General features: G+C 38.5%; 1 protein-coding gene across 2 annotated transcripts in view; it reads right to left on the bottom strand.

Annotated features, from left to right (window-relative positions):
- WDR19 (WD repeat domain 19) overlaps positions 1 to 19,668 on the bottom strand; it is a 92,223-nt gene extending 72,555 nt beyond the window's left edge. The window contains exons 1-8 of one of the 2 annotated variants that reach the window (XM_005608822.4): positions 19,412 to 19,668; positions 16,641 to 16,732; positions 16,267 to 16,332; positions 13,473 to 13,598; positions 9,314 to 9,429; positions 5,635 to 5,750; positions 1,517 to 1,597; positions 242 to 354 (exon numbers count right to left, since the gene is read on the bottom strand). In XM_005608822.4, the coding sequence (XP_005608879.1) occupies positions 242 to 354; positions 1,517 to 1,597; positions 5,635 to 5,750; positions 9,314 to 9,429; positions 13,473 to 13,598; positions 16,267 to 16,332; positions 16,641 to 16,732; positions 19,412 to 19,417 (716 nt within the window). In that variant the 5' untranslated portion in view covers positions 19,418 to 19,668. The remainder of the gene's footprint in view (positions 1 to 241; positions 355 to 1,516; positions 1,598 to 5,634; positions 5,751 to 9,313; positions 9,430 to 13,472; positions 13,599 to 16,266; positions 16,333 to 16,640; positions 16,733 to 19,411) is intronic. The other variant, XM_070263981.1, reaches the window with a different exon arrangement.
- Positions 19,669 to 21,788: the final 2,120 nt, after the last annotated feature.

Genomic DNA, 21,788 nt, shown 5'->3' on the forward strand with positions numbered 1-21,788 from the left:
GATGCACTCTCACTGGCAATACAGTAAATAAGCAAGTACATTGAAACTGAGGAAGTAGAGAATATAATTTATCAAGGGCCTATGTGCCAGATGATATTCTAGGTAGTTTCACGTACTATATCATAGTCTGTAATCCAGAAAATGTTATATATAGAAGTGAAAATGCTACTGGCAAAAATTAAATATAATTAGTAAGGAAAAGCACATGGATATCTTTCTGTAACGAGCCTTCAGTACATACCAGCTATAGCAGACAATGTTGCCGTAGCGCTGCTGAAATTCCAGATCAACCGGGCTATCTGGTTCATTCAGATTAAAAAGAAACAAAGTTTTCTTGCCAACTACCACACTTATCTGCCAGAAAAAATTAAGAGATTGCAAAATGAATTATTCAGTACTGCATGAAAAGACCAATAAGCAAATTCAAACAGCTGAACCTAATTTATGAATACAAATGAGCCAAATTTAGATGTGTTAAATGTTATTAGTCAGATAACAATGTGACTAAAAAAATACATTTTACTAATATCTAGTCTGGGAAGGGCTGGCTTTATGAATATCCAATATACCCTTTAAAGTATACTAAAATAGCTGGGTGGAATACCATTTAAAAATTCCCTATACTTCTCATTAGAGTACTGTGCAATACGGGACCATTAAGTCTGACATAGTTCCATTGAAACTGACTCATATTTGGAGTGTAGACAGTCTTCCATTCTAAGAGGCCATGGTGATTTTGAACTATCTGAGATTACAGGTCTATACCCATGTGGATAATCTAGCTTGGCTTTTTTTAATCATCACTCTTTCCATCACCTGCAGGTCACTGGTCAATGTGGCTAGACTAGTGTCCCTCTGCTACCCAGACAAGACAGAACTTAACCGTAATTTTCAGTGGAGACTGTAATTGTGTTGGGGAGAGGAAAGAGTGTATTATGTATGCGGGCTCTTTAAGGGTGACGGATATAAATGAAAAGAGAAATACTCTGATATACTTCCTTGTTTCTAAGATGCTATCAATTATAAGCCACTATCAATTTAATAATAGCTTTTTAAGAAATGAAGAAACATTACTTCACTAAATGTATTCATGCTGATTGTGAAAATCATCTGGTTTTAGAATGTTAAAATGCGGCAGGGAAAATGCATCTAAGGTAATGAGAAAATAAAAACTACAACTTTCAGAGCTCTAGTTGCCACATCTGATAGAATGAAAATAAAAAATCCTATGGAAATCAGTACTTCTGTTCATAAAGGTTCCCCCACTGTTTTTGCTATCACAAGAATGAGAGGAGCAATACCAACTTGTAACAGGAAGCTATCCTCGTTTGCTGTGATACCAGGTAGCCAACGGCGGTAAAAATAACTTTTAGGCCTGAGAGACTGGGGCCTACAATGGTTTAGTAAGTGATGGACTATAATTTTTTACCACTACAGAGTCTGTGCCATCCTAGAAAAGTATACTCTGCAAAATTATCAGAATAATCTGGGCGTGGATTTGATTTAGAATTCTTACTGTGTTTTCAGCAGCAGAGGTTCGGTCATCAGTCTTCATCATGGAAAACTGCATGTCGCTGGGCTCTGATCTCAGCGGAGTCTGCAGGGGTAAAAATATTATCACTACGAATAAATCCAACACTGCAACTCATTCCGAATGCTAATAAAACAGACAACTTGCTTTCAATTTTGTTATATGTTGGACTAATAACCTGAAAATCTTACTGCCACAAACATCTAGAAATTCTGGATGAAACAGAACATAAATCTTATTAAAATGGATAGGTAAGCTTGAAAGAAGGTAAGGAAAATTTCCAGGGACCGTAAGCAAAGATCAAACTAAAACCCAAAGTGTGTGTAGAAACTGAAGAGGCAGCTATCCAGAGCAGCTAGTAGAGGAGACAATAAGGATTCCATCTGACTTGGGTTGAGCTTTGGGTTAGAAAAAAGCTGAGGGGCCAGCCTGGTGGCATAGTAGTTAAGTTTGCACGTCCTGCTTCAGCAGCCCGGGGTTCGTGGGTTCGGATCCTGGACGCAGACCTATGCATTGCTTATCAAGTCATGCTGTGGTGGCATCCCACATACAAAATAGAGGAAGATTGGCACAGGTGTTAGCTCAGGGCCAATCTTCCTCACACACACACAAAAGGAAAAAAGCTGAAAAAATCATTTTCAAATCAAAGAATTTCCCTTCTATCCTCCTTATGGTCTGAGGTTCAAATTTATACTTTGAATGGTCCAGAAACTCCCTGCAGCGTTTGGCAAAAACAAATCCAAGGCTTCTTCCAAGGCTGCAAAATACGTGCACAGATAAGCCCTGCTGAAGAGGAGCTCACAATCAAATGACCGGCACTCACAAAGAAACAAGGCCAAGAGCAAGAGCCAGCAGATCTAAAAACAACAGAATCATCAGACAGAGAGGTCATCAATACTTTTAAAATGACTAAAGTCATGAAGGGACTCCTAAGTATGAGAAAAGACAATGCTTTTTTTAAAAGTCCAGGCGGATTTTAAAAAGAATTACAAATTCTAAAATAAAAAAATAGAGTCATTAAAATAATAAAAAAAAAAAACCTCAATGGGATACACAGAAGATCAGACAAATTTGAAGAAAGAATAAGTGAACTGCTTTGAGGAAATTATCCAAAAGGTTGCACAGAGTGACTCAAAGATAAACTATGAGAGATTAAGAAATCTGAGATGGTCCAACATGTGTTTAACAGACGCTCCAGAAGGACAGACCAGAAAGGGCAAGAGGTAATAGTCAAAGAAATAACGATCAAGAATTTTCCACAATTCATGAACAACAGCAATCTTCAGATTCAGGAAACAAGACAAGTCCTCAGCAGGACAAATAAAAATAAATTCACACAAGTAACACTGGAGTTATCTGCAGAATAGCAGAGTCAAAGCAACTCAGAGAAGGTACCAAATGAAGCAACACTTAAAATGTACGCTTTGCTCACCACATGACAACTTAAGTAGCATGTCTAATTCTGAAGCACACTTCTCAGGGATTAGAAATGGGAAATAGTTATCTTGCATGTAAATAAGGGCTGAACGGTAGTGGCTTCCTGGCATGTTATGCAGAAAAATATTCTAGGGTTATGTCTTGATTCAGTGGAGAAAAGACCACCAGTATCTACTGAGAATGCCTGATATGGGTACAAAAGGGAGGAGCTGTAGCACTTGTACTATATACATCTACCATTCTACCTCTAAAGGGCACCGATATAGAATGACTAAAACTATAATTTCTAGAAACTATTTTTTATAGTAATGCCAGATTAATCTTCCTTAAGAAGCACTGTTATCATGCTATGGTTCTGCTCAACGTGGCTGAGTTACTTACTCGTGCCTAATTTTCAAAGTTTTCCAGATACAGGAACGAACTTCTTCTTCAGCCTTGTTTTCTATAAATTCTCAAAGCCCAAATCTTCAGTCAGGCCATCTTGAAGAAACCATGACTAAGCTGTAACAAGTTTTTCCTCTCATCTTTGTTCTTGCTGCTCTGCCTGGACTGAATGTCAGAGACTGCCAAACGTCTTGCATTTATCCACTAAAATGAGTTTTAGTTGAGCTCATGGTCACCTAGGTAGGCTACCTTTGAGCCTCCCTGGCAGCAGTTAGGTGTGACCACATGACTAGGTGCTAATGATATGAATGGAAATAATAAATGCATCTTCCAGATCAAATCCTTTACAAATTTCTTGCACACCGCTTCTCTTTCTCCCTTCCCTGGAACTGAAATGCAGATGTGGTGCTAGTACGCTAGCTTCACCCACACAGATGAAGGCAAAATCCCCTTGAAAATGGCAGAGCAATTAGATGGAAGGAAGCTGGGACTCTGTACGATCTTGTGACACAGAGATATACAGATGACCAGCCTACCTCTGTTTCACGAGAAAGAGAAAGAGGGAAAAAACCCACCCAAACTACCATATTCTTAGAGCCATTGTAATTTGAGGTCTCTCTGTTACAGTTTAGCCTATACCCTGACTGATTCAGATCAACTTCTCTCTTTTAAACATTCACAATCCAGCTTTCTTTCTTTCTGGTGAGGAAGATTGGCCCTGAGCTAACATCTGTTGACAATTTTCCTCGTTTTTTTCTTTCTCCCTGAAGTCCCAGTACATACTTGTATGTACTACTTGTAGGTCCTTCTAGTTCTTCTATGTGGGACACCACCTCAGCATGGCTTGATGAGTGGTGCTAGGTCTGCGCCCAGGATCTGCACTGGCAAACTCAGGGCCACCAAAGCAGAGTGTGCAAACTTAACCACTATGCCACCAGGCCGGTCCCTACAACCCAACTTTCACTGATCTCCTCAATCTCCCAAAGGCTATAGGACTTGTAAGCTACGCCACAAGACCTGGCAATTAATCCTATCAGGCCACGTGCGTTTTATCATGAGTAGGGGCCTGTGGTTGGCAGCCTCTAAGATGGTCTGCAATGATCCTTAGGTTCCTGTTTTTTATGCCTTTGTGTAATCCCCATCCCTGCCAACTCCATCCCCTGAGTGAGGGCTGGACCTAATGACTCACTTCTACAGAACTGAATATGGCAAAAATGATTTTGAGATCAGATTATTTATTAAGAGACTGAGGCTCAAGTCTTGATGGCTGTTCTCACTCTCTCACCAGCTGCTATGTTGTCAGGCATTCTATGGAAAGATCCATGTGGCGAGGAAATGAGGCAGGCTTTCAGTCAATAGGCTGAGAGAAACTAAGCCTAACCACCTGTCTGTCAACAACCACGTGAGTGAATCTGGAAACAGACTTTTCCCTAGTCAAGCCTTCAGATGAGACTGCAGCCCTGACTGATAAAATAATTGTAGACCTACAAAAGACCTTGAGGCAGAAGCACCCAGCTAACCACCTGGATTCCTCATCCACAACAACTGTGAAGCAATAAATGTCTGTTGTTTTAAACTGCTAAGTTTTGAGGGTATTTATTATGCAGCAATAGGTAACTAATACAGGGCCATATTTCATATTTCTTCTATAGCATAGCACAGTGCCATATACCTAGCAGGTATTCAAAGAATGTGTTAGTCAATATTGCTCTAGCATATTACGAAATCATAAACCAAGTAGCCCAAAGTAAAATTTTTCCATTGGTGAGATTATATGGCTACTGGTGATGCAAATTCCCTTAAGGAGGGGCCTCTGAAGATCTAATCAATCTTGGGAAATTTGAACAGCAGTAAAATTTAGTCCTAAAATTAAATTCAACTAGGATTAGTTTGGAAGCAATTTAACACATCTGTTAAAGGGATGGGCTTTAGAATCAAGCAGACCTGACCCTGAGTCCAGTTATTATTATTAATACTATGAATATACACATATAAAATAAGCTATTTCCCAAATACACTGACGATAACCACAGAGCTAATAATCCATGCTAATACTACATAATGGGAAATGTACAACGCAGGATATTTGGGTAAAGTATTCATATTAAAGAAAAATGTTCTAATACACACAAAAAAAGTTAACGATATTTAGAATATGACGTTATTATATATATATCTCACTTAGAGATTTTCAAATTTTATAGATTAGTTTGATAGACAAACTTCATTTTGAAGAAAAATTTGAATATACCATTCAGACCAAAGAGATATTACTGTATTACCTGTCTTATCGTGTCACCTTCCTGATTACTAACTGTAATCATTTTATCTTCACCACCTAAAGCAAGAAGATTTTCTGTATTCCAACATCCACATGTGATTCTCTTAGTATGTTTTCCTGAAAAAGAGATGATTTTTGTATAGAAACGTGGATTCCTCAAAAAAAAAAAAAAAACAAACCAAAAATCTGTGATGTCAGTCTGAAAGTTTAGGGAGTATATTATGAAAATTAAACAGATAAGGAATTAAAAATCTCATCAGAGCAGTTAGTGTCTAAGAAACCTTATTTAGAACAGTTTATTACCAGGGTGTAAATCGAGATAACGGTATATAAGGGCAATACTGTTTTCCAACTTTTTATGTAGATATGAGCACAGGCCCTAAGATAAAGATACTCTGCTCCTCAACAAGTTCATTTGTTTACCATGTAACAAGACCTGTAACGATAATGTCTTTAAGAGAAGTAAATCCCAAAGCACTGAAGTTATCTTTACTATATTCAGTTTCATGGTGTGGTAAACTGTTGACATAACCAGATTCAACACACACAGTTTTGACTATTCATGTATTACAAAAGGACATATTATGATTCACGATGATACTGAGATGCAAATATGAAAGTGTCCTAGAGAGACCTGTGTTAAGAATTGAGTCACATCGTCATCAAGTGACATTAGATAACTGCTAAGTATCAGGCTTTTTCACTGAGCCATCCGGCCAGGGCAAAAACTACATTCAGGGCTGGGGGGGCAGGGATCACATGCTTGACACTGTGGGCATTTGTTGAAGGTCCGAGGATAGATAAATCCTTGAGTCCCAAGATTAATTCTACAATGAGAAGCAGAATGGTTAAGTATACATATTCGGGAGTCAGACTGCCTGGGTTTGAATCTTGGCTCTACCACTTAACTGCAAAATATTGGATAAGTCACTTAACATTTCTATTCCTTAGTCACGTCATTCAGAAGTTAGGGATAAGAGCAGGACCTATCTCACAGGGTTGAGATAAAGTGCGTTAAAGCACTAGAAGAGTGCCAGGCATATAGGAAGTGCTATACGGTAAGTGTTAGCTATTTTAGCTATTATTGAGAAACAGAGACCACACTCATTTTATTCTTTGTCCCCCTTATAGAACCTAATATGGCACCTATGCAGAAAGTAGGTTCTGAAGAAATAGTTGTTACACGAGTACTCTGAGGCAGGAGTGTGTTAGGCTCAGCAAGGAGGACAGTGTGGCTGGAGTGGAGTGAGGAGAGAAGAATATGAGATGAGGTCCGAGAGTTTGCAGGGGCCAGTTCATGCAGGGCTTGGCTGGCCATTGTGAGGACTTTGGCTTTGACTCTGGGTAGGATGGAGAGCCACTGGAGAGTTCTGAGCAGAAGACTCACTCTGGCATTTAGGCTGAGAATATTCTGTAGTGGGGCAAGAGTTGAAGCAGGGAGTCCAGTGAAGAGACTGCAGAAATTCAGGTGGAAGATGTTTGAGGCCCACACCACAGTGGAAGTAGGAGAGGTGGTGAGAACAGACTTGATTCTGGAGATATCTGAAGGTAGATACTACAAGATTTTCTGGCAGATTAGATATAGAGGGTATGAGAAAGAGAAGAGTCAAAGGATGATGTTAAGGTTTGGCCTGAAGATCTAAAAGAATGAAATGTCACCAACAGTGAGAGGAAAAGCTGTGGGTCAAAAAAGTTTTGGAGACATTAAATTTGAAGCATTTACTAGACCCCTCATCAGAGAAGTTGAGTAAGCAGATGGATATATGAGACTAGAGTTTGGAAAAGATAAATATAGGCGTTGTCAGGATACAGATAGTATTTCCAATCAGGAGACCAGAGCATGAAAGTGAAGGGAATATTCAGAGAAGAGAGAGGGATAAAGGAGATTTTGCTGATCACAGATTAAGTGCCTTGGGTGGTCGACTGGATATGGTGTCCAAAGAGATGGGCATTAGTAGGGAAAAAGGAGTAGATGAACATAGGTGGAAAGATGCCGAAGACAAATTTCTTTCTATACCCAAAAAAGGGAGAAGAAAATCTCTCTTCCTCCTTCTGCCTATATACCTCAAGACCCTTTTGCTTCCAGTGCTGAGAGCTCAGGTTAGCCTTAACATCAATAATAACAGTTAACACGTTTAGCGCCTACTTACACTGTTCTCGGCACTTTACATGTATTGACTTATTGAATATGAACTCACAGTTAATATACTATGGTAACTGAAGTTTGAACCATGTTATTGGGAGACTGGCAATATTTAATTAAACTGTAGTAAATAACAATTATTTACATCAGAAACATGCAAAGTGGGAACTGCCTATATCTAGTCTAGTTCAAGAAAATAAATCAGTGTAAGATGAAGCAAGGTAACAGATTTTAGTTACTGTAAAACACTGACAGATCACGCCACCATGTAGCAGCTACGTAAAGTGGAATAGCTTGGTTTTAGGAAAGTAAGTTATTTAAAAGGTAAAAAAAAAGCAGAGCCACAAATCACAACCAACTCCGACAGAGGCAGCTATATATTTAGCTAAGGCACCTAAGATATATAATTAACCTAAATCTTTTCAGGTCCATTTTACACAGTTAATAAATAAGACTGAGAACAAGATCAATATCCATATTAAATACAAAGATCACATATAAAATCCTGTATATATGACAAGTACCTGACACAAAATAATGATGCTTTGACAAATTATTTTCTTATACCTCAAGTGTCAACATTTCTGGGGCCTATAAGTTAACTGGTAGGATACACCTACAGATGAAGGGGGATACAAAAAATCCCTAACTGAAGTTAAATAAACTAATTAATTTATATGGTGAAAGTTGATTTTTGTAACTCAAAATTTTTTAATTTTTCAAACGAATCAACGATATTACTGTTTAGCTGGAGCACCAAAAATATTAATATTAAAGATATACATATATGTGAAAAAAAAGGGAATAATCAAGTGTCCTTAATTGAAAGGCACTTTCTGAAGTATTCTGTGAATACTCTTGTCTCCAGAGTTTAATTCCTTCTTTCTCAGTAAATTATGCTTTTCTGGCCTGGGTGTAGTTAAGCCCACTAGTTTCACCACGTACCAGCATGATGTCACAGTGATTGAAAAGAATCAATACTCTTTCTTCTCGGGTATTGAGAAGGCAGATGCTAAACGACCAGAGGCTGAGGGAATCAAGAGACTGAACCACGAAGATCAAACAAGAACACACACCCTCTAGTTATATACCGCGAAACAAATGTAACTCATAGTCCACGCTCAGACTAAACTGGTGCTTGGAGAGAGTGAGGGGTCAGAACTAGGAATCGGGATACGCTCTGTCCAAGCAGTCACCAGATGTTTTAGTCCATCTGCTAATGTGTCGAAATGCATATGAGCTATTCCAAGTCCAGATGTAGAATCTGGGTGAGAAAGGGGAAAATACAAGCCATGTTATTAATGTACCGGCGTCCAAAGGCACAGGCTGACCTTAGAGCACCCTATTCTACGCGGCCTGGGTCGTTCTTAGTAGGCAATGAAGAGGGATCTTCCAGTTCAGCTAGACGTGAGGCTTGACCAGGGGAGACGTACTACCACAAAATTTCCCTTGCAGTCTCAGGGAAATCCGAGGCAGTAAAATTCACATTTATATAAAGCATCTCAAATATTTAGCGGCGTTTCCAGCTATAACCTACCAAGGACAGGAATCTTTCGAGATGTCTGACGATTATAAATAAGCAAATTTCCTTTAACAGTTCCAACAGCCAGGAAACTTCCAACTTTTGACCAAAGAAGGAAAGACATTTGGTCCCTGTAACATTAAGATATAAGTTACTAAACAATTCACAATCACAACCTCGAAATAATCCTTTAAAAAAGTACTTCATGAATAATTTTAACATCTCCTTAGAAGCTGAAGTACAAAATTACAAGTTAATGCCTTGGGACAAAGAGTAAGTGCTAAAGACATTTTGGAGATGCAACAAGATGACCTTCAGTCAGTCAGACTTAAAATACAAATGTGTAATGAATATAGACTTCAATTCAGTCATGATGGAACCTCAGATTTCATAAGATGACTTATGATGAGATAGTTATTAATTTATCTACTAATGATAGTTGTAACTCTAAATAAGGTAAAAATCTTAATGGATGATGACATCTCAAGCTTTAAGAAAAGCAGAGTCCAATAACATGATATATTAACTTGGGAAAATCCTATCTTTTCCAGCTCTGTCACTTTTAAGAGTAGCTCTCTCAGAAGGAAAAGCACATTTCCCTACCACCAGTTCTTACGTGCATTCTAGGACGAACAGGTTGAACTTCTATACAACTCCCTACTAAAGGGAATCAGGGCTCCTTGGAGAGCAACTCATTCTGTATATTGAGGAAAGAAATCACAATGGGTCTAGAAAAGTTGTTCTGAAAATGCCATCCCAGGACCAGCAGCGTCACCTGGGAACTTCAGAAATGCCAGTTCTCAGACGCCACCCCAGTCCCACTGAGTGAGAAACGCTGGGGGTGACGCCCAGCTATCTGTGTTTTAATAATTAGTTCTCCAGGGAATTTTGATGCAGCTGAACTTTGAGAACCACTGATACAGTATGCTACTGTTTTCAGAAAGCAACACTGCTTTCAGGAATGTTGAGGACAGCAATAAAAGAACAAAAGAGTAAACTTAAAGGAGCTTCCTCTGGCTAAATTAGGAAAATGTAAGCATTAAAAATTACACATTTAATTAAAATAGGTTGAGTTTGCGAAAGGCCATAAAATGATGATGATACTTGGAACACAAAAATTCACTTAAAGTATATGAAAAGTAGTAATAACAGGTGAATATAATAATACGTTTAGTTAAAAATTAATTGTAATAAGTAAAGAAGTATTAATATACCAGGCTGCTAAGTTTCTCCTGTTAAGTATATCTTTTATGAAAGATAAATATGCATTTTCCTCTATCTGTTTAAGAGGTGTGGCAGCCATGAGAATATGCCTCTCAGATCCAACTATAGAAAGTGTAATTGGCCAAGGCCGCCAACTGCTAGGCATGGGAATCTATCACCTCAAGGTGCTAGGGCCACGCCTTCCCATTGGCTGCTCCCACACCATGACTGAGTGTGGCAGGAATACTATTGAGGCCCATCCTTGGAAAACATAGGACTCCTTTGATGGGTAACTTTGGCTCAAAGTCTCCCCATAGGCCTAGTTGAACTTTCTTAGAACTGGGCTGCAGTCTAAGAAGTTTCTACCCACCCTTTCTTCCTTCTCTCTCTCCTTCACAAGGGTCAGACATGCATTGTGGTCTGATGGCTCTTCTAACCTCTTTTTGCCCCACCATGTTCCCTCACAGGCATTTCCTGTAATAAATCTCATATATTTAATACTGTTGTGGAGTCTGCTTCTCAGAAAAGATGAATAAAAGAATTGTGAGTGAGCTAAATTGTATCAGAGAGAAGAGGAACTGTATGACAAGAACAAGGTCTGATCAGCAATGGTGGTCACACACAATAAAAGCAGTGTAACATTAGTCCATCTAAATAGTTTATCATTACTAACAGTCACACAACAACCACCTAGAAAGAGGGTTAAATAGTGTATTCCAAGAAGCTCAAGAAACCAAATGTCTTCAAAAGAAGAGCCGACTAAACAGATTCCGTCTCTCTTCTCTTGGGAGATAAGGCCTCTAGGAGGCCCTACAAATTACAACAAGGTACGAAGGCATACATGTTTCCAATAATGTTAACTGGTCAGGCCATGTATAATAATCACATGTATTTATGGCCAAGCAAAACTTAAAGAATACATTATTCTAGAGTAACGCACCTGGCTACAAAAAAATGCAACCTATGTGAAAGGTACAGGCTTAAAAACATTTTGCTGACATGACAATTGAAGATCAGTTAGGAAAGCAGCTGAGCAGAAGGACTAGGGCTCAGGTCCGAATGGTCTTGGGAGAAGCAACCATGTCCCATGAGTCAACCAAGAATCAACTGGTTGATGAACCAGACGTTGTATTTAGAGTTTTCTCTGGAAAGACTGCTGTATCCCAGGTGCATAACTACTGTGAGCCTGGGTAGAGTCAGGGTAAGTACCACTTAATCTTAAGAAGGTATAAAAATACATCTAGGAAAAATGAAGAAATAAATTCAACCCACTGTGTTAACACAAACTAAGATAGTTAAGTGGCATCATAGAACAATTATATGTGAGTGTATTTTATGTACTATTTAAGATGTTTGAAGTGCTCAAAAGAATTCCAATTAAATTTGTAAATAGAATTTAAATTGTTTAAAGGAAATTTAATTGTTTGAAAAAAAAGTAAGAAAAATTGATATGCAAAATTTTGTTTTTTAACTACTAGTACAATAGATTGACCATTAAGTAAAAAACAAATAGTAGTGAGTATAGCTTCATATAGCTTCATGAAGTCTTTCAGACATTCAATATTAATATCAATACTAAAACACCCTTGATTTTACCTTAATGATAATTACAATAACATCTACCATTCACTCAATTCTTAATTTCATGCTTGGCCATGACATACAATTAAACATCACAACAACTCTGAGATGATGTAAGGAAATGGATCTGTAGGAAGACAGACAGAGGGAGGCAGAGATACATCAGCTCAAAACAACTGGGACTAATTATGCATTTTTCTCTGGATGAGGATGTGGCCTCACTGATGCTGAATTTGGTTCAAAAGCCAGTACTTGATGTTTATAAACATTCTCTTGAATGGAAGCACACAGAGTATATAAAGTCTTTCTGAAAAGTGACATATCTCCAAAGTGTAAAAGGACAGGGCAAGATCGGAAGGTTCTCAGACCTGGCAAGACGTCATGTTGGGCAGACAAGATCACCTGTGGATGCACGCCTCACGCGTCACTTCGAAGGGAAACTGTGCTAAGGTTATGTTTGGTCTTGTTCTGCTTGGCCTCTTTGCTTCCTCTGGGTTCAGTTATCCCTTGGTAAATAAACTGGAAACTTATAGTCTAATCTTATGGTATGTGTGTGATCTCTTCCTGCCCACTTGTGGGTCACATGATGCCACGAGGCATATATTATTATTATACTCACTTCATATAGATGAAAAAATTGAGGTTTAGAGAGAGGTTAAGCAACTTGTCCAAAATCAAAATTGCAAAGTTTTAGTTGTAAATACTGACAAGCTTTTCCTTTCCATATGGTAACATAGTTTCTGTTTTAGCAGAGATCTGTAATTTATTCCGTCTGCTCAGAATTTTTTTTTCACTTGGGAACTGCCCCACCCTTCACCCTACTCTTCACCTGGTGCGATTATCGATTCTATGGCCCTGCCTACCCCACTCAAAGACCTTTTGAGGAACTGAGTGCACACTGGTGATGTGATGGGGGCATGCTCTTTTCTCCATCATAACTTGCTGTAGAGAATGATATAAGCCAATAGCTGCCAGTAGCCATGGAGAGTGTCTGACTCAGAATGAAGTCAATACAGAGAAAGGAAGAGCCGAGATGGAGAAAGACAGTGTCTCGATTGCATTGATAGAATTCCTAGACCCAGTCATGCCTGAAGCCATCTCCAGATTTTTCCATATATGTTTTATCTCATTTTTGGACTTTTTAATCTGTTCCATCAAAAGCAACTTTTTTAGAAGCTATTTACATTTTACAATTATAATGATTTTATTCTAATTAATTGGGGAAAATCAATAGGATTATACATAACAATAAAAAAAGAAATGAACTTCTTTAATAAGAAAATAACTCATCAATGTATCTTTACAATGAAAATGGTAAGCATTGTTAGCATCAAATCTACAAATAATCATATTTCTAAGTGAAGATTTAAAATAAGAAAGTTATCCTTACCTCATGCCGCTGTCTAACTGGCTGGTTTTATTTGTGTTGGCATCCCATAGATAAATGCTACTAGATTTCTCAGCAATCACTGCTAGGATATCTCCATCTTTATCCCAATCCATAGCAACACAGTTACTTTTTAAAAAGAGAGCACAACATCAGTATACTTTTTTGTAAAGTAGGTGAAGAAATTTAAATACTCACCTATTTGTGATTTTTGTCTATAATAAGACGAATCAATCAATTTTAAATAGATTGTAAACTTTCTAAAGTGAGAAACACAACTCACTATTCACTGCTTGGATAACAATAACTTAAATTTTTTGTTGTTGTTGAGGGGATGGAAAAAATTTAAATTCTATTTTAAATGTCATTTTCATATACTATATTCAATATAATTATACCTAATAAGTTAACAGATTTTCTTGGATCCTGTAAAGAACCGAGACTTTTGGTACAACAAACTCATTAAGCACCTCTACAAATGAAGGACATCTGGAATCAAAGGTAATTTGTATGATCAAGTTTTGAAAGGTTTTTTCAAATTTACAGAGAGAAAAAGAAAGTACTGATAAGAAGTGATGTTATATCTAGATAAACTGCATATAAAACACATCAAGGCTGGCTAGAGGTAGGATTGCAAACAATAGGAAAACAATTCTGAACTAGTGAGTGAAAAATGTTATTTTCATTTTATATCTTAGCAGAATAAGAGTGATTTGATTAAGATTATAAAATAGTTATAAATAGAAAATGCTCTATTTAACACTTTTTTTACTGTTTAAAATTATTCCAAAATGTTTATTATAATTTAAAAACCTCCTTGAGGACTAACCTTTTCTTTTCTAACGCTATTTTTCATTTTGAGACTCTTGTTCTTGGTTATTGGCTAAGCCATACTCAGATTTACATTTAAGACAATTGGGAATTACTTTATTTTATTCTTCAAACTGTTAAAATATGCTTTGGGATCTTGATTTTTCCTTTCAGAGATTTTGGGAGTAAGGAAGAGGGAAGCTTTCAAGTTGTTGATAAAATTATCTGGCGATTAAAGCCAATACATAACGGCATTTTACTTAGCTGGAGATCGTTTGTCAGTCAAGTTCAACTACGACGAATATAGCAAAAGAGTTCACAAGTAAAACAATAAGGGCATTGTGTACCAAAATAGACATCACAGAGATCATGCAATAAAGCTCATACAATTTACTCAAACAAATTTTTTCCTGTGTCTTATTTTATTTTAGACATAATTATAACTACCTTGACTTCTGTTTCCTAGAATATAGAAACCAGAAACAGGGGCCGGCCCCCGTGACCAAGCCGTTAAGTTCTCGCGCTCTGTTTCAGCAGCCCAGGGTTTCACCAGTTCGGATCCCAGGCACAGACATGGCACGGCTCATCAGGCCACCCTGAGGCGGCGTCCCACATGCCACAACTAGAAGGACCCACAACTAAAATACACAACTATGTACTGGGGGGCAATGGGGAGAAAAAGAACAAGAAGAAAAAAAACGATTGGCAACAGTTGTCAGCTAGGTGCCAATCTTTAAAAAAAAAAAAAAAAAGAAACCAGAAACAATTAAGAGAGCAATGGGAAATGCCAAATGGCATCAGGTGGATGGAGCAGAGCAGAAGGTGGGAAAGGCTGTTAGAGACTGAGAGAAGTAAAACAACCTGATTTGCAAAAATAGTGGCAATAAACTAAAAAAGGCAGACATGAATTTAAAAAGCATGGCAGCATAAGACCATTTAGGTGAAGGACTCTACACATCTTAATAACCACCGAGACTATCAATAAAATAACTAACACAAGTAATGATTACACGGACTCATTAAAAATGCTTAAGTTATGTTTAGTGTAATCTGGAATGATTTCCTGAAAATGGATAAAGTCAAGTCTTTGTTCTTTAAGAAGCTTGTGGGGGCTGGCTCTGTGGCCGAGAGGTGAAGTTCCCATGCTCCGCTTCAGTGGCCTGGGGTTCCCCGGTTCGGATCCTGGGCCTGGACCTAGCACCACTCCTCAAGCCACGCTGGGGTGGCATCCCACACAGAACTAGAAGAACCTACAACTAGGATACATAGCTATGTACTGGGGGGTTTTAGGGAGAAAAAAAAAAAGAGAGGAAGATTGGGAAGAGATGTTAGCTCAGGGCCAATCTTCCAAAAAAAAAAAAAAAGAAGTATGTGGAAAGTGTTTTCCAACAATTAGAGAGGAAATACCACAGCAATACAGGCTTATCTTATCTGCCTATACATACACTAAGGCTTGTTTACAATTAAATAAGATTTCTTTCATATGGTCTCATTTATAAGCCTACCTTAAACCTTTCCTGTGAATGCATGGGTGTTTATAAATATAAACTCTAATTCATATGCTATATATATATATAAATTTCACTACTTATGATATAAAAAAACAAATCCCTTTGCATATGGAAAAAGCAAAAGAGGAGATACAGGTTATATATAAGATATAAAATTCTATTTGATTATATTTTTAAGACAGTACTTTTTTTATCTTTTAAGAAACAACGCTTGAAAAAGTTTTTTGAGGGGGTCAGCCCCGTGGCCAAGTGGTGAATTTCACGTGCTCTGCTTCAGTGGCTCAGAGTTTCACTGGTTCAGATCCTGGCACAGACATGGCACCGCTTGTCAGGCCACACTGAGGTGGCGTCCCACATGCCACAACTAGAAGGACCCATAACTAAAATATATACAACTGTGTACTGGGAGAATTTGGGGAGAAAAAGCAGAAAAAAAAAAGAAAAAGAAAAAGTTTTTGATTGACCTCTGTACTTACCCAGGTAAGTTAATTTCACTTCTTTTTTGACCATGGCGATCAAAGATTTTCACGATATGATCAGCTCTACAAGCAATCAGAGCACAAAGATATGATTTAAATGTTTCTTCTTATTTATGTACGTATATAGAAAATTTAAGCTGCTACCCAAGTGACTTCAGTGTCCTCTCATGACAGTTTCGTAATTTGTATCTAAAAAGTTATTACCAGGGAAAAAGTTCTATGAACTGTGATGTTAATGGAGATGAAAACATTGTTTTTCCCACCATACAAATATCACACAAGAACTTCTACTGAATAGATGCTGTGGTTATGTGGGCATACAACCATTTGGAGCCAGGATAATTTATTTAAAGCATTCACTGGTTTCTTACCCTGTTACTGCAAGATAGTTTCCTGATGTTTTCTGCCAGATAAACTGTATTGGTGTGCCAAGCCAAGTCTTGTCTAGCAGTGAAAAAACACGCTAAAAAATAAACACAATTTTCAAAACATACAACTAAGAGTTGGTCAGAAAAGATGTCAGAACATGATCATGAAAACAGCAGGATTCAGAATGGCGAAGGCTTATGTTAGAGCTTATTCCAAAGAAGTCAACAATAGAACAAACCAACTAATCAACCACCCAATCAAACAAACAAAAAAACCACAATCTGATTGGAAAAGTTGGTCCTCCACATACAGGAGAACATTTATTATAAAACTTTTTTGCTTTTGAATGGTTTTGAATATTAATTCTATAAAAATGTATAATTTTAGTGTTTTATAGATGTTAAAGATTAAAATAATTTAAACTTGAATTTAGATAATTATTAGTGGCATGGATTTTTGGGGATTACACATAACAAAATCGCCATTTAAAAAAATCTGAACCTTGATAGAAATACAAAATGCATATACTTCCTTTAAAATTATTTTCTTCCTTTACCCATTAGTTATATTTATTTCATCATTGTTTAATTTGGCTATTGGGTGGACAATGTATCAATGGAAAAATCATTCTTTTCACTTAGACAATCTAGCATTGTGGTATCCAATACGGAAGCCACAAACCACATGTGGACTTCAAATTTTCAGTACTTGAAATGCAGGCAGTTTGAATTTAGATGTGCTGTAAATACAAAATACATACCAAATTTCGAAGACTATGAAAGAGAAGGCAAACTATCTCATTGGTAATTTTTTTATATTGATTACATGTTGAAGTGATATTTTGAATTTACTGAATACAATAAAATACATTATTAAAATTAATTTTACCTGTTTATTTAAAAAATTTTCTAAGTGGCTATTAAATATTTTAAATTACACAGACTCACACTATATTTATATCAAACAGCACTGATTTAGACCATCTAGGAACACACAGCTTGGATGAAGAAATTCAGATTTTAATATTAGGTTAAATTACAGATTAAACAGTGCTGCCTACATCTAGGCATATAAAGTTTAGATATTACTACAGGTGGCTTGATGGTCTCAATGGCAAGAAGAAACTCTTTCAATGCTCAAAATTGAACACCAATCAACAGGTATTTCATACATTAAAGAGAAAATGAGGGGCTGGCCCAGTGGCCTGAGTGGTTAAGTTCATGTACTCTGCTTTGGTGGCCCACGGTTTGCTGGTTTGGATCCTGGGCATGGACCCACACACCACTCATCAAGCCATGCTGTGGTGGCATCCTACAAAGAAGAACTAGAAGGACTTACAACTAGGATATACAACTACATACTGGAGCTTTGGGGAGGGAAAAAAAAGGAAGAAACAGATGTTAGCTCAGGACCAATCTCTCCTCACCAAAAAGCATACCTTAAGAAGACTATTAAAAAAAAGAGAGAAAATGAAATCCACCTCTATTGAAAACAGAGGTGTGCTATAATCACAGGTGCATCCAAGTCTTGTGGAGCATGAAGACACCCTTAAAGAAAAAAAAGAATATAAAAGCATCTTAATTTTGCAATTTTGTGACCACATTGCCCTGGAACCCCTTCAGGCAAGTGAAGGATCCTTGAACTTGAATTTCATTAGCTTCATGTAGACCTCCTCTGGCTGTGATCTTACATATTATTTTCCTTCAAAGGAGCTATATAGATAGATGCCCCACCATACAGTGCGGTGGAAAAGGTGCTAGCTTCACAACTAGAAAACCAAGGTTTAAATTTTGCTTTTTACTTATTAGCTGCAGAATTAAAGCAAGTCGCTTAAATTGCCTCAAGCAGAGAATTCTCAACGGTAAACCAGGAATAATGATATCTCCTCACTTCTGATACTTCATAAATTGTGCAGAGCTTTAGCCATGTGAGTTGTGATTACTGGTCAGTCAATTCCAATTTCCACACTAACAGCCATGAGGACGCATTAGGACATATAAAATAAATTTTAAATTGAGCTTTCCATTTTTTTTTTTTTGCTAGATCAGGACAGAGGAGTATTGCTATGGAAAAGCGGAAGGGTGAAAGAGCTGAAGCCTGCGATGGGAGAGTGCGGGGGTTCACGAGAAGCCCAAGCCTAGAAACCGTGCGTGCAGACTCTGATGATGCTCTTGAGCGTTTAAGAACTGCGCGTGCGGGTGCAGATTTCTTCGAAAATAATGTACTTTCGCCACCAGGTGATCTGTAAATTGCACTAGTCACAGGCAATACAATGTGAGATTATTCTTTCGGAGGCTTTTCACTCTTTTTAGGGCGCTGGGCAGTTGCGCGACTTGCCAGGGGTCTAGCTGCTTTAATGAGGCAGCTCCTGACACCCGATCAAGTCAACGTCACTGTGACACTCCGGGGGCATTCACACGACCCGTTCTTTCCGCCGGGCGATATTCGGGGTCTCTACACCCAGTCTGCTCATTTCCGGCCGTGGCGGGGTTCCCTCTTGCAGCACCACTTCAACTCCGATCGCCGTCCCAGAAATGAGAGGCCTCCCTCTCCGCCTTCTCCTCTTCTCCCATCTTCTTTCCTTTTCCCTCCTTCCTTCAACTTCGCCCCAGCTCTTTCCCTCCCTGGTCACCCTGCTCTCTTCCCCACTCCTCACGCACTCTGGAGGAGTGAGGGGGTTCACAAGGCCCTGTCCGCAACGCCACGCTCGGCGGGCTAACGGAGGGGCCGGTGGTCGCATCTTCCCGCCCCCCAGGGTTTGTAAGTTATTTACCTTCATCTCAAGGCTTCAGCGGCCGCACGATCTAGTAAGTGCGCAGGCGCACCGGGTCTCCTCCTAGAAGGCTACCGCGTTCCCGTCACCCAGGAGACCGCGCGAGCAGCGACCAATCAGCGAGCGTCAGCTGAGGGAGGAGCCCGGGGGTACTCCGCGGGGGAGGGCGGAAGGCGTGGACTGTTGTCACGTGATGCCAGCGGAGCTAGGCCGGGGGATGCTGAGCTTCGCTAGGCCTTGCTGCGCCCCGGCTTCCTGGTTGGGCTCTGATTGGATGAGACCTGGAGACTCGCCCGCGGGAGGCGGGCTCCGTGAGTTCTGAAAGGCGCCTGCGTAAAGCCCCTCCCTCTCTCTCTCTCCCCTCTGGGTTACTAAAAAGCCAAAGCTGTCCGGAGGGGTTGCCAAGTAGTTCAAGAAAAAAAGGCGCTGCATGTTCTGTAGAAGGAGGCGGGAATTGGCTCATGGGACGAATACTCTTATAAAGTCCACGCAAGACTTTTGCGTGAGCCTATGTGTCATCTCTCTTTTTTATCTTCAGGTTCTGGGCTGGAAGGGATGAGATATGCGAGGTAGTTTTTTTCAAGGCCTTAACATGCCAGCTAAATGGACCAGCTAAAGTGGACAGGCAAAGGAGCTCTAATTTCTTCTCTTTAGACTTTGGACCTGGCAGCTTTTGCCCCAGTACCGTCCCCTGCCATATATTTGTGCTTCATTATTTGGACTATGAAAGTGCATCTTTTGCCCAAGTGTCTGAAAGTTTTGAAACGCCTTTCTCTTTTCAACATTGGGTAGGAATCTGATTGGCTTAGAGAAAATTAAATGATGATTTAAAATAGCTAATGGTGAATGTTTCTGGATTCTTAAGTAGGGTACTGTTCCCTTGCACTGGGGTTTTTCATTAGGAATTTCTTAAATTTTTACTGAAAGATTACTCTGCAACCGTTCAAGGGATACTAGAGTTAAAAACTGGTTTCTGCTGAGAATATATTTTGTACCTTTAGATGTTTAAGTTCAGGTGCAAGACCTGCACACTGAAATTAAAGTGTGAATTAAAAAAAGTATTTTGTCTAATCAAAGTGTAAAATTAAAGAGATGTCTTTAATAGGTGATGGGGTAAAAGAGGAAAAGGTTAGAGATGCAGAAATTTAGGAATTGTCCAGTAATATTTGAAACAGAGTGAATGGTGCTTTTTAGTTTTAGGGGATGTAGGGGAGGCAAAATTTTACCTCCACCCTCTTGGGGTTTTTCCGCTGGGCCTGAGAATTAAGCTAACATAAAACAGATTAACAGGAGAAAAGCATACAAATATATGTATTATGTGACAATGGGAGCCCTCATAAGAAAATGGCCCAAAGAAATAGTGAAATCTCCATGCTTTTATATTAGGTTGAGCAAAGAGAGGCAGTTGTCAAGAAGTAAGGAAACTGTGGGGAGGCTAAAGGATGATAATCATTTTAACAAGATCTGTTTGTGCAGAATTCTCTCAGTTTCAACCTCTTATCCTTGATGATAATGTTACTTTCCTTCTGGCACAGGGAGGACATCTTTCACCTGGGAGTTTTTAATCTCCTTTTTCAGGAAGAAAAGGGGAGATTAGAACGCCCTTTTACACCTGCTGTCTTTTTTTAAAGTGCCTTTATCTCAAAGTAATCCTTATGCCAAGTGCCATATTTTGGGGTGGCATATTCTGCGACCCTTCAGGGCAAGTTTACCTATAGAGAAATGAAATTAGGCTATAAATATGAAAATCAGGAGAGTTTAGAGTCCTGCAAACCAGAAAGAAGCATTTCAAGAGGTTCAAAGTAGCTATTATTTTAAGACTATTGGGTTTGCCTCAGAAGAGGAAGTTAACATAAAGTGATAGAGTAAGGATTGACATGAGAAGTTGAAAGAAGTCAATTTATTGAGAGATATTAGTCAATCAGATTTATTGAGCTTTTTTTGGTGGGAAGTTGTTTTAGTTACAAATTCCATCTCTTGTTACGGGTTTATTCAACTTTTCCATTTCTTTTTGGATCAGTTTTCATAGTTTGTGTCTTTTCAGGAATTTGTCCTTTTCATCTGGGTTATCCAATTTGTTGGCATATGTTGTTCATACTGTTCCTTTATACTCTTTTTTATTTCTGTAAGGTCAATAGTGATGTCTCCTTTTTTAGTCCTGATATTACTAATTTGAGTCTTTTCTCATTTTTCCTGGTGAGTCTGGCTAAATGTTTGTCAATTTTGTCGATCTTAAAAAAAAAAAAGATTTTGGTTACACTGATATTATAGGTTGAATTGTGACCACTCCCAAAAAAGGTATGTTGATGTCCTAACCCACAGTGCTTCTGAATATGGCCTTGTTTGGAAATAGAGTATTTGAAGATACAGTAAATTA

This window comes from Equus caballus, chromosome 3, assembly GCF_041296265.1.
Source record: "Equus caballus isolate H_3958 breed thoroughbred chromosome 3, TB-T2T, whole genome shotgun sequence".
Lineage (NCBI taxonomy): Eukaryota > Metazoa > Chordata > Mammalia > Perissodactyla > Equidae > Equus > Equus caballus.